The 13,770-nt window shown below is 39.2% G+C and overlaps 1 protein-coding gene across 5 annotated transcripts in view; it reads left to right on the forward strand.

Moving 5' to 3' along the window:
- The window catches only part of ARHGEF7 (Rho guanine nucleotide exchange factor 7), a 107,176-nt gene that overhangs the window by 39,652 nt on the left and 53,754 nt on the right, over positions 1 to 13,770 (forward strand). For all 5 annotated transcript variants that reach the window (XM_048934557.1, XM_048934558.1, XM_048934562.1 and 2 more), the window contains 4 exons: positions 1,133 to 1,217; positions 4,331 to 4,461; positions 6,822 to 7,023; positions 12,756 to 12,844. In XM_048934557.1, coding sequence (XP_048790514.1) covers positions 1,133 to 1,217; positions 4,331 to 4,461; positions 6,822 to 7,023; positions 12,756 to 12,844 — 507 coding nt within the window. The remainder of the gene's footprint in view (positions 1 to 1,132; positions 1,218 to 4,330; positions 4,462 to 6,821; positions 7,024 to 12,755; positions 12,845 to 13,770) is intronic.

Here is a 13,770-nt window from a genome sequence, read left to right on the forward strand (position 1 = left end):
GGGATCCTCGGGCTGTCTGCCAATTGGGAGATGCTAGCAGCAGATGATCCTTTGGTGTTTGTCAGCCTGTGATGTGGTTACTTTTAAAAGCTTCCACGAAAGCTTTCACTGCTCCATTTCAGCTGCTTCCCAATGCTCCGTTCTCTCTCCTGGGGCAGCAACCTCTCCGTCCTGTAGGCTGCTGGAGGATGGGTGCGGGGCTGTGGATCTGCCCGTGGGATGTGGCTATGATCAGGAAAACAGCCAAGTTCTTGCTGACTTTTTTAGTTAACGGTTGGGACACTGCAGGAAGCTGAATTTTTTATTTATTTATTTTTTGTTTGGTTCTGAAATTAGTTGGGACAACAGTGATACTGAAAGCTGCCTTTTTGCTGTCCTCTTTCTAATCTTACACAAGGGAATACTGTTACTCCTTTGAATCAATGCAGAATCAGTTGCGAGAGCTGTTTTCATGATGTTTTGGATGAGCGTTTTCATTACCTCAGGCAAATATTATGAATTTTCTCTTTTTCTCCCCTTGAAAATCCAGATGTTTAACATCATCGCTGCATGCTTGCAAGCTACTAGCATGTTTTCTACAAGATAGTTTGAGGTTTGAATCTACTTCCCACAGTTAAAAAATAAAATCATCCTCAGCTTTCATCATCCCTCCCCTTCCCAAAACTCATTCCAATTATATAACCTATCCAGCAATGTAGATTTCATTGACTTCAAGGAATACTGTTTTCATCTCTGTCTTGTAGAATAAAGGAGTGTGTATGCTGCTGTAATATTTTAAAAGTATGTTATGAACAATTGGGTACAGTGCTTGCGAGCTCCTACAGAATAGGAAGAGTGTGCTGAGCGGGAAGTGCAGCCCTCTGAACTTCTTTTTGCCAGAATTGCACTTGATATCTTTAGCTTATATTTTCTTCCTTTCTTTTTGACTCAAATTCATCTGTTCCTATGTTTTATTTCTATTGAAAAACAAGTATTTTAAAAAAGGGGAAGAGAACCCCATAGTTTGATGGATCTATGACAGCCACCTGAAGACTGATCACCTTGAACAGCTCCTCCAGTTATGGTTTGCATAAGGATAGAAATGCTTTGTTTAAATGGTTCCATGACTTAATGTACGTTCTTCTGTTTTCAGACTTTCGATGCAAATGACCTGTATCAGGGTCAGAACTTCAGCAAAGTCCTCAGCTCTCTGGTTGCTTTAAATAAGGTGACTGCAGGTAAGTGCAGCTTACTCTTTTGGTGCTCTCTTGCCTTGTGTTCAACTTGCAGCAATGTATATTTATGCCCGCTGCTATACTTAGGATAAAATAAGCATCTGCAGCCTTATAGAGGTGTGTTTCTTTTTTTGTTGTTGCATCTTGTTGTTAAAGCTTTACCAGTGGCCCTGTGGATTCTGTAGTCTCTTCTTCTGCAGCAGGAAGTTCTGCAGTGAATCTAAGAGTGAGCCTTTAAGCTAGCAATAGCTCTTAGAAGTCAAGGACCTTTGTTTAATAGTGCTATTAGTATCGTGTCCCCCTTATGGTATATCTCTGGTCCATTTCTGAAGAGTTATTTTTTTTGCTTATTGTTTTTCTTACATCAGGTATGACTTCTGCAAACAAATTATTAGGGCTAGTGAATGGGCATGGAGTAATATCATTCAGTTCTTTTGAAGCTGCTTATACTACTGCTTCTCATGTTAACTTCGAGTGGGAATGTTGATCACTTTCAGTGCATCTTTAAAGCTGCTACTGCACACTGACTATAGCAGTCTTCACGAGAAGGGGAAAGTGTGTCTGATCCAAACATCAGTTGAGTAATATCCACATCAAAAAGTCACTATTGCAGGTGGTCTTAGAAGGGACTCCGACTGGTTCATTTCATGGAAGTAGAGAAGTAGTATGTTGATATGGAAATCAGAAATCAAAGCTGGGTGTTGTGCCTCATTTATAGAAGCAAAAAGGACTGCATAAGTCTTCTTGACCAGCTGTTCCTCCTAAGGGTTTTCTTGGTGACTGTAGGCCTTTTGGACTGTAAATATCCTAAGTCTAGTATTGGAAGATGGCTTTCAGATCTGGGTCTGCATGAATTACATGGATACACAGATTCTTGAGATAGATCTTTGCACAGCAGAAGGAGTGTGTGTAGTGAGCCTGAAGACTGACTGATGAAAGGCTAAGTATGTACTCTCCATTGAGTTCTTTAACTTCAGAAGGGATAAGTTCAAGGGACCAGTTATCTTCTGTAGATGGATAAGGGGAGAAGAACTGGTACAGGGAAGATGAGATAACTGTGAAGAAGTGTTACAAACCCTGGAAATCTTTGGATAGATGGAAGATTCTGTGAAAACTAACAGATTAAATATTTATCTAACATGCAGACTCTGTTGCTAGAGAATATTCTTGAATTTTTTTTATTTAAACTTTCCTGGGCAATAATCCTTTTGGAAGCATGGATTAAGAATAAAGTTACGACTTTCAAGTGAAGTCCGTGATCTTGTCCCATTTTTCTCCAAGCAGTTTATGAAAACAAATTTGAAGATTCTTTCTGTAGTGGACTATAATCACCACTATTTGTATTAATAGTTTGTTTTAATACAGTGGCCTCAAGTGCTTTTAAGAAAGCGACTTCAAAGAGGGAAGTTTTTATGACTTTGGTGCGTGATTATACTATCTTTACAAAATACTCAAGTTAAAATGATAGTTTTAGTCTTGCACTATTTGAGTAATAAGTTTACCCTTCAAAAAATATATAAATGCAATGACTAATTTAAAAATATATACCCAAATAAGGTAATAATTGTAGGCATAGGGCATCCTCTGCCAGCATTTTTCTCCTGTGCTCATTGCTCATCTCAGTCTGGTCCTTCTCCTGCATTTTAGCTGCTATTAGATGCTGTACTGTTGAAAGGCATTCTCTTTGAGATTAATAGAGTTGTCCCATTGGATTTGATGTGAAACAACAGATGTACGTTGTTCATCTAACTCTTTGTGGAATGGAACCTGCTTGTGTCACTTTTCTATACCAAAAATAACTAGGATTGTGTAATCACAGTTTGTTTTAGTCTCAAAGCAGCCAAACAAGGGAATATGGTTGTCTGTGTACCTCTAATGTAGGTCAAATGCTGCTGGAGGTGCACAGCAAGCTGCTAGGAGGGATTAGCAGGCCTAAAAATTAGGAGAGCAGGTAGGATGGGAGACTTGTGCAGCCTCGTGGTGTCCAAGTTTGGGACACATGGCTTATAGGGCTCCTTGAAGCTCAGATGCTCACTCAGTTTTGTTATGTATGGAAAACATGAGGGAAAAGGATGAGATGTGGTGTACAGGCAAAGGAGCAACGTTTGCCTGCTTTAACATGCCTTGTGTGTAAGGGCCGTGAGAGCATTCCTCATCCACAGGCCTGGCTGTGAGGGCTGGGGGCTGACTGAGAACTAGTGCAGCTGAAAGCAGCCCCATCTCCTTGTAATGCCAGATAGAGCTCCATGTGGATTTCTGTGGTGGGACCCTGGCACAGAGAAGATGCTAATGCACAGCTAATGCCTTGCTTGAGCTGAGCCCCTGCCTTGCTAATACACAGCTCTACCCCCATCATGGGTAGGCTGATGGTGGGAGGGCCCAACTGATCACCTTCTACTGCCCTGATACCCAGTAGGGTGGCAGAATGAGCCCAGCCCTGCTCATTCTGACAGCCCCTCGCTGTCAGCTCTTTGGAGAGGATACATCACAGATGATGTGGGCTTTTTTTGTTTGTTTTTTTGAGAGAGAAGCTAGTGAAAGAGTGGAAATGTTGTTGTGTTGTTTTTTTTTTTGGAGCGGGGAGGGCGATGCTGGTGTTCTTTCCTTCAAGCAAGCAGCTTTCTTCCTATTCTGCTATTCCCTCCTGCCTTCAAAGAAGAAGAAATAGCTGATCTGGCAAAAAGGATGGGAGAGGAACGTAGGAAGACAGTGGAAAGAATGCTCTAATTGAGAAGGAGATGGTGGTGGGGAAGAATTAAGAAACAGATGTGGCTGGCTTTACTTCAAGCAGATTCTGTGCATTTGAATTTCTTAGCCACTAGCTAAAATGATGTTGGTTAATTACCTTTAAAAAGACTGGTAGTGGGTAGGAATGGAGAAATGCAATCCTAACCCTCCTCTTCCTAAGCTCAAATTGTTTTCCTGTCTGTACGTGAAAGAAGCTGAGAGCGTCTGGATTTCAGATCATACTGTTGCTTTAACTTTTTAGAACTGGAGTTATTGAGCAGCTATGGATACCTTAAGCCTGCTTTAAGCATGTGAGTTGTTCAGAAGTAAGCAGAAAGTTACGTGCAGATCTCTCAAATTCTAATTGTTGCTTTGTGTTCCTTCCCCAGACATAGGGCTGGGCAGTGACTCTGTATGTGCACGTCCCTCATCTCATCGGATAAAATCTTTTGATTCTCTGGGATCTCAGTCTTTACACAGTAGAACTTCAAAGCTCTTTCAGGGCCAGTATCGGAGTTTGGTAAGTTCTGTAATTCAGATGTGCTGAGATGTGCTTTTTAATTTTTGTTTTCCTTTTTACTTAATTTATAAATAAACAATTGTGTAACAAACAACTGATTGCTGCTTTACTTATTTTACCCCTGGATTTCAAGCCTGTGAGGTTCTGTTTCTGCAGCTTTTCTTACGATGTTCTGAAGTACATGCAGCTTTCTGTGACCTTCTAGGGTAGTGTTTTTTTTTTTTTCTTGGTGGTTTTTTTGCCTTTGTTTTTCCCCTTTATTGATTACCACTCCACGTTGTTTGCACAGAGTGTTTTGCAACATTTATTTCATAGTCTGAAGTATAAGGTCTTTTTTTAAAGGCAAAATCTTGTGTTTGTCACTGGTTGTACTCTCTCTGAGTTTAGGGAAGATTAACGAAAGGTATTCAGACCTCAGCAAGGGTGGTACTTCTAGTGTTGGCAATACTGGTAGTTGTTCCTGTTTACTGTTATGTTTCAAGATGAATCTTTCAAACAGCCTTCAGGTAGTGGAGTGGCATGGGCAGTTGCTTCACACTGCAACCTTAATCAGGGTGGGGTATTACATTGAAACTAATTTGATGAAAGGTGCTTTTAGCAACTAAAAGCTTGGTAAGGAAGGTTCCAAACTGTAAACTGCTATTTTTTTTTTTTCATGCTTAAAGGGGGGGCTATTTTGAACTATGTGATGATTGTTGTATGGAACTTTAACACGGTGCTATGTGTGGCTTGCTGTGTTTTCTCTGCTGTAGCAGAGCCTATGCAAGTTCTCGCCCTAGGCCACTAATTCCAGCTCCCACTGTGCTGTTCACCACCCACTCTGTTTTGCTGATGCAACCATTTGTAGGACTAGCTGTTAGCTGGAAAACTGAAATAACAAGCTTTAAGAATTTGTATCAGATCTGAACAGTTGTGCAGACAATTGCAAAGGGATGGAGAAGCTCAAGAATGAGAAGAAAGCTGGTGACCAAAATGAGGAAAATACATCATTTGGTTTTGCTGCTTTAGATAATTAGTTTGGAACTGTTCTCACCAAATATGTTGCTCATTTGATTCTGCTGAGGAGCCACTCTGATAAAGTGAATTGGCTGTAGTTGATATAACTATGCAGTGTTGCTGCTCATTTTGTGACTTTCTGCTGTTTACTAATCTTGCTAAGCAGTTTTACCAAGTGAAAACACATGACATACAAGCAGAGGGCTAAGGCAGAGATAATTGTTTGAATCTGTGGCAATATAATCATCAGACATTTTGCAACTTAGAATATCGTGAGGCTTTCTGTATATTTTCAAACTAAGCTGAGGTGTTGTATGTAACGATGAAAAAAAAATCGACAAGGTAAGTATTTTAATTACCTCAACTGCATAGCAAACATGTAAGTGGAATTCTGTTAACCTGGAGACCTGAGTAGGATCACTTACACAGAGATTTTCTCACGTTACTTTTTTTTTGGTAATACAGGAGCTGGCCATGTGTAAAGATAGGTGTGTTTAGTAATCTTATTCTCTCAGTTACAGTGCAGTGGTTTGTATTTGGATTATTTAAAGCTGTTCAAGTATTTAGCTTTTTTAGCTTTTTTAAAGCATAGTAGTTCATCCTAATTCTACATTGCTACAGGTAGCCAAGAGCAAAATGCTGAGTTTGAACATTGTTCACTTGAAAGTAGCTGTGAGCATTTAGTTATTATAGAACAAGAAACCTCCTCATTTTTATAAGCACATGTGTACATGGACAGCTGCAAGCTGAATGTGCATCAGATTAGCACCTATTCTAACCTTGCAGCAATTGATTTTGTGAGTACTTATTTGATATAGATTGCATAACTGATTCCTAGGCTTTCTGGAAGAAAACAGTCTTCCTCTGTGGGCAGGCCACTGTGACTTGCACATTCCAGGGAAGGGAAGCTTTAAGTTGTAAACTGTATTTGCTATCCAGCAGTAAAGGTTCTGAGTCAAACCTAAGTCAGGACCACCACTCCTGATCTGGAATGAGTTAGAAAACTCTCTGATATAAAACTGTTGCATCTTTGTATCTGCAAAAGGCATTTTCAGTTTATGCTATATAGAGAAAAGAGTTGTGTTTTTTGTTTTAGTAGGAACTACTCTCATTTTTTAGTTCTGTTTCCCCATTTTGATTTGAAGAGGCTGTAATAAAGTGATAAACTCTTGGGACTTGCAGATATCAAGAAATGAAAATGAGACACACCAGAAATGGTAGATCATCCCTTGCAAATCTTTAGAATAAAAATATGCATGAGATGTGTTTTTTGGGGGAAGAGGGCAGGAACTATTTGTATGAATGCTTCTGTTAATGAAATAATCGTTTAAATGTCTAAAGTTATCCTTCTGTATTCCTACTAGGACATGACAGATAACAGCAACCATCAGTTGGTGGTGAGAGCAAAATTTAATTTTCAGCAGACAAATGAAGATGAACTTTCTTTTTCAAAAGGAGATATTATTCATGTAACAAGAGTGGAAGAAGGAGGCTGGTGGGAAGGAACTCTAAATGGCAAAACGGGGTGGTTTCCAAGTAACTACGTACGAGAAATAAAATCAAATGGTGAGTTTTAAAGAAGATTGTATTTATACAATTCTTTATTTTGGGTAGAGGTGGGTAGTTGATTTAAAAACTGTACTGTTTTAAGTTTCAGCTTGACTGTATTTACTGAAGTTCAGTCATGAAACACATTAGTGCTTAGGAACTCATGCTCCTTGTCCAGTTTACTATGTGGATCACTCCAGGAGTTTAAGTTTACAGTAAGCATGCAGAGAACTTCCACGTTCTTTTGTCTGTCTCTCTTTTGCAGTTGGATTGCTTTGACTTTCTAGAATGCTAGATTTTGTCTCTAATGTTGATATGCTTTGAATTGGTGCTTTGAGTTTAAGTAGTAAGGGATTTCCTACAAATATCAAAAAAAAACAAAAAAAGAAAAGAAAAGAAAAAAGAAAAATCGAGGCTTGAAGCAAACAGAAGTGTGTCATTCCTGGAGGAAAAATCCCTAGTTCTACCGAAACCTTCATAGAGACAGTTTCTTTTCTTTAGGCAATGTATTTGTGATGTTTTTTATCTTTATTGTTCCCATGTCTTCCTCTCTTCTTTGTACAAGCTGTGCTCTTACACCAATCCTAGATGCTGAAAATCATGTGGTGAGGGTGCCTTCTGTGAATGTCGTCTTCATGACTAAATATCAGAACAGACTTTTTTAACCTACTTGAACATTGATGTGGGTGACATGATCTACTTCTTGTCTCTTCCCTGTCTTTACTTGCTTTTGTTGACTGGAAACAAACCTTTTGCTCTACCCCGAGAAGCTCTGTAGCTTTGCCAGTGTAACCTTGTCATAGCTCCAACCAAAACAAATCTTTCTGGCCCTGCTAAAACGTTGGGGTGACTGCTTTTTAGGCAGCTAAGACAGATGCTTAGTTGCTACCTAAGGCTGTGAGATTAAAACCCCATTTTAAAATGTATTCTTTCTCTTCCAGTTGTACCCTCTTACATTTTTTTCCCTCTTCTTCCTGATTGCAGAATGTTGGATTCTCAAATATCTGCACCTCTGTGTTTATTTTCAACTAGATTCTCTTAGATGTACTCAGGATATCTGTAGTGTTGTGGCAGTCTTTCAGCCGTGGTGAATGTTTTTTCCCCATTGTTACTCACGTAAAGCATTGCTGCATAGATCTTGTTTGAATTGCATCGGTTCTGATGTCATCAGACTCTGGAGATTGGAACCTGGGTCAGCCAGAAGGCTCCAGAATTGAAATAGCTTTTAACAGTGAGCATACAAGAACCAAAAGCTGCCAGCAACTGGAAGGAAGGTTGTTACAGTCTTTTGAGAATACTTGACACGGGTAAAGTGACTTTTCTAAGCAGGAAAGCCAGAAAGCTATGAAGCTGAGCTTAGTACAAGGTACAGTTCTTGCCGGTTCTTGCAGCCCTTCCTGATACCTGATTTCTAGGGCCAAAATGAACTGCTTCAAGGATTAAACATTCACTTCTCACCAATGGAAGAGTTCTCTGCTGAGATCTTCATTTCGCTGTGCTCTGTAGGCATGTTTCCTGTGCTGTCTTCTACTTCTGTAAGGCTGCTTGCATTCTTGGAGCACTTTGTGCTGATTCCTTTCTCTGGAAGGGAGTAAGTGCTGATTTGTAATAGTGCTAGCACAGTATGCTAGCTGATATGTGTATGATACTTGTAATGAGTGGTTGTAGAAAAGATAATGAGATTTTTGAGCAAAACATGGCATTCAGTTTTCTCATGCTAAACGATGACTTGGTAAACTTTGAGGAAATAAGTTTGATTGGGATAGGAAAGGATTTTTATTTTGCAAACAAGACACTATCACGTTTAAAAGCTTGCTTTTTTAAATTTCAGAATGGAGAGGAAAAAAAAAACTTCCTTGAAATTTGGTACTTAAGATCAAACATGCGAGTAAAAGAATAACTGAAGTAGTAGGGTTTTCTTTTTCCAGGTATATGCCTGCACTGTAAGGAAGAGATGGTCTGTTTTTCCTCTTTATCTGTTCTATGCATGCTTTCAGTTTCCACTTTTTAAACTCTCACATCTTGTCCTTTTTAGTGTTCTCTGATTGCTAGTCAGAAATATTTTAGAATGTGAGGACTTAATTTCATACTGCTGTAATGTTGCATGTGACAGGGTGAAAGATTCATACTATCAAAGTTTATTAGATATTTGATGCTGTGGCTTTACTGAGCTTTTTCCTTGCACAGAGCCAGGAGAGAATGTGAAGGCTTAGGTGGAGCCTTGTGTCTTATATTGCTGGCCCTGTCTTGCACAGGAGAAAGATTAGGAGATTTAGAGAGCTGTGGGTTACCTTTCGATGAAAGAAATAGTATTTAGCCAGAACACGAAGCACTTCTCTTAGCAACTGGCATTAGCCAATCAGTTGTATAAAAGAATTCACATGGTAGCTTTCTGGGTTTTATCACCGTAACCCATTTAATGGCATGATTATGTAAACAGGCATATAGCTTTGAAAAATGACATTTGGTGTCACAAACATTTTTCTAATTCTTCAAAGAAATTAATGTTATTACTGTCTAGCCTCTATTCAGTTACGCTCTCTTGACAGTTAATGTTGGTTGCAGGCCCAGTACAAATTACTGTTAATAGTTCTTCTGCCGTGGGAAAAGTCAGTATGGAAAAGCAAAGTGCATCTGGTGGTCCCATCCTGTGCTGCATGAGGAATGGACAAATACTCTTGCAGCTTAGTGAAAGAAAACGAGAATGCTGGTTTTCCTCTTCCCACCCATGCATACTTGGAGGGATATTTTCTTCTTCTGTCAAGTGATATTCTACTAGCAAAAATTGATTAGAGTAATACTTGAGTGGGTGCTTGTTTGGTTTGAATTTGGTCCTGTGCTGTCCGTACTGCATTTTCAGTGCTGATATAACAGGTTTATGTAGGGACTAAAAGGCTAAAAGACAAGTAGGCAGAAGGAAAGAACATTTTGTATGGGGAAGCCTGATTAGGACACACTCGAAAAATTACAGCTTTCAGTACTTTGAGAAGCAGCACTTAGGTGTTGGAATGGGTAAGATGCTAGGGTTTAACTAACGTTACTGAAACCTATGGATTTTGTGGCTTAAGACCTTTATATGTTCCCAGTATGTTGGATGTGGGTCACACCTGCTTGAAATGTTTATCAGGTTATGCTGCACATTTGTGAAAGTACTCTGATGCTATATCATAAAGAGTAACAGACAGTTATTTTTGTTTATGCTGAGAAAGTGATATCTTACATGCAAGATCAGGATTTTCTTCTCTGTAACACACTGTGTAATAGAGCTAATTGCAACAAGACTTTTATTCCTCCTTATGAAGCAAGGCAGTGCTTAGAGGCAGGATACCAGACACGATAGATGGGCTGATTTACTGTGCCTAATTTTTTTTCTACAATAGAAGCAGCCTTTGCGTTCTACAAGCTGAACGTTGATTATGGCTGTTCAGGCAAAAGGATTCTAATGCATGATTCTTTTTCTGCGTCTTCTCTTTAAACCTGAATTTAATCTTCTTTGTGGATAACTGAGTCAGCTGAGCAGCTGGTAACATAAATTACTGTTTATTTCAGCAAAATTTTCCTATCTTCAGCAGCTTAGGAGAGGAATAATGTTAGAGAAGAGATATATTTTTACATCTTTTAAGATGGCGAAGTAACCAGTATTCTATGACCAGTCAATTTGCTCCAGAATAGCAAGGGTCAGGCATCTGTATTGTGACATAGTTCAGTAACAAGTACTTACCTTTCTGCTCGAGTGTATCAGTTTCATCGGCTCTTACTTTCATGTTCTTTGGCAAGTGGAAAACCTTCAGGTTTTTAGTGAGTCTGAAAGTCACTATAAATTGCAGAATCAGGTGGGAGCTCCCACAGAGAATGAAAATAAATCACCTATGTGCAAATGACACGTTGGTCATTCAGTGCAATGAAGCAAGTTGCAATTTTCCCATAAATGAGCAGCATTCTACCTAAATATGTAAATAAGTAGCTGGGTATAGAGTGTTAACTTAGATGTTTCTTTTGCATAGACTGTGTGATCACAAATCCGCTTGGGTTTTTGGGTGGCAGTAGCCGTCATTTGGAATTACTTGATTACATAGCAGAGCACCTGGTGAGAGCATCAGTATTTCCAGCTGCATTGCTGGGAGCTAATGGGATTTTGTGCTCTGTCAGCTTACAGCTGACTTGAGGTGGGGGTTCTTCACCAAGGGAGTTCTCATATCATCTCAGGATATGGTATGGAGAAATGTTTTTGCCCATGTTTGGTAGCTCTAAGACCATACTGTATTTTTAGAATAGCTTCCCTGAGAAGAATTCCAATGCAATTCAGAGAAAACCCTCTTCAAGATGCCACGAGTGCCCCTGGGGACCAATCAGCCTGCTGGTTAACCCCTCTGACTAGCCAGCATAGCCAGGAGGCAGGAGGACAGCCTGCAGGCTGTGTGTCTGAGGGGCCTGCTGGGCAGCCTGCAAGAGCACTAAGTCACTGCACCCTGGGCACAGGCCCATGGAGGCTGGTGCCTTATGGATCATTCTGCTGATAGTGTTGCCTCCCTGGCCAGCCTTTCTGGCATGGGATTTCCCCATAGCTGTCCTATAATGGAGCTGACTGGGTTTTTCTTGTAAAGGCAGTTGTGGGTCTGAGACTTGCATAATTTATTCTTAATGGCCATGCGGAATCATGCTAACTACAGTTAAATTATATATGCTTATTAAAATGTTTTTGGAGTAGAAACTTGCTTTTAAAATCAACGTAAAATTTTGTGTAGGTGTGCTCTGATGATGCTTTTTTTGTTCTGTTTAGATTAATGTGACTTGAAGTGCTTATCTGAAGTTTGCATGTTTAGGCAAGCGTGCTTATTTGAAACAAACCAAAACACCACAGAGTCCTGACAAACACCACAGAGCATCCACACTTGCTGGTGTGTTAAGTCAAATGTGAGAAATCAAAATGTGGTGCTATAGATTTTTAACTTGTGTTTTCCAGCGTGCAGGATGATCCTTGCGTGAGTCAGGGGAATAGTTAAAGTGCAAGAGGAGACTTTAGTGTCTTCCCATTTTGGGAACCAGCACACAGCTTTCAGGACAACAGCTCTGATCATGAAGACACAGGCTTTCCTTCCAGAAGAGCATGTGTAGCTGAGGGTTGATTTCCTATGGGATTATTATATAAAGGCAAGCATTTACTGCTATAATAGATTCTGTTCTCAAGTACGTAAGCATGGGTGGTTTTTTGCTTTTTTTTTTTTTAATATTTCATTGACAAAGCTCATCTTGTTTCTTTCTTTAAATGGTTTTCTGAGATAGGCACGTGGTAAATCACTTTATTGTACTGTATGGTAATTCTGTTTGCAGTGTCTTGCCTCTGATATGTTTGACCTTTATTTGCTCAAGTATTTTTACGAGTTCATTAAATTGATACCAAAATTTGTTTGAAAGTGCCAGTAGTGTGTAAAACACTTTTAATTGCAGTCTGTGATGTTTTGCCTTTAAATAAATATATTTGGAAAAAGCTGATTTTTATTAACTGACAATCTAGTTCCAGGAGAAAGAATGGAGAGTTTTTGTTTGCCTTCATTGATATTAGTGTTACATTTATTATGATCATATGAACAATTTTGATTCCTTACCAGTAATCCCTAGCATAATAAATATGAACGTTTCTTAATGAAGCATTATTTTTTCCATCTTACTGTTTTAAAGTGGTTTGTTTGACCTCTAGTGTTAAGCTATGAAATTGCACCCCATTGACACAAAAATACCTTTTATTTCAGAAAAGCCAGTCTCCCCCAAATCAGGTACATTGAAGAGTCCACCTAAAGGCTTTGATACATCTGCAATCAACAAAAGCTATTACAATGTGGTGAGTGAACCTTTTTTCTCCTTGTGAGCTTTTTATATACAGTAGAACCTCATTTAATTAAATGCTCTTGTCACTACAATGAAATTAAGCCTTGTCAGAACCCTAGTGTTGAAACCGGATAGGAATTTTAGTGAGTTCTCACACAAACAAGATCATTTCTGTTTAATGAAATATCATGCATATGGATTCTAAGCATGATTCAAAATTATAGTCTAAAGTAAGTGAATAATATGCATTACTGTAATGTATTCTGCTCATTTTACTTGCTTGGCTAGTTGTTAATTTCATTTCTCTCACCTTAATATGCAGTCGCTCTTCTCCAGCCACTATAAATTAATGGAATTCTGATGTATGAAAATGATTAAGAATATTTTGTTCTTTTGTTGAACAAGGCATTGAACAACTGGAATGATTTACCTACTTTGTATTCATGCTTATAAATCGACTTGGTTATTAACTTCCAGAACCTCTCCCTTGTAACTGACGAATTGATTTCATGGCAGAATTTGCATAGCTAGAAAATATGGATCGCCTTTAATACGCACCCAGGGGTTCTACAGTCTAGTATTTGTACCTTTTTAGTAGATAAGAAATGTGACATTTAATCTTTAAACCTGATGTAACCATTTTGCGAAACCTTTGTTTACTAACAGGAGGTACTTTGGGAAGCAAAAACAGTGTGATGCTTTTTGTTAAGCACTGCTCCCTGCTGGCGTAAGAAGAAAGCACAAGCATTCTTTCCTTTTTCTTTGAACCACTGCCTTTGGTTTTCTTTTCTCTTCATCTTATTTGTCAGGGTTAGAAGGACCATCAACATCGTTTCATGCTTTCATCTTTTGTGGCATGGATAACGTGAGCCACCTGGGGAACAGAGCAGCTTTGCGCATAGGCCCCTATTTGAAAATATTGAAGCACCCCCCTGCTCC

The sequence above is a fragment of the Lagopus muta genome, chromosome 1, assembly GCF_023343835.1.
Source record: "Lagopus muta isolate bLagMut1 chromosome 1, bLagMut1 primary, whole genome shotgun sequence".
In the NCBI taxonomy this organism is placed as follows: Eukaryota; Metazoa; Chordata; class Aves; order Galliformes; family Phasianidae; genus Lagopus; species Lagopus muta.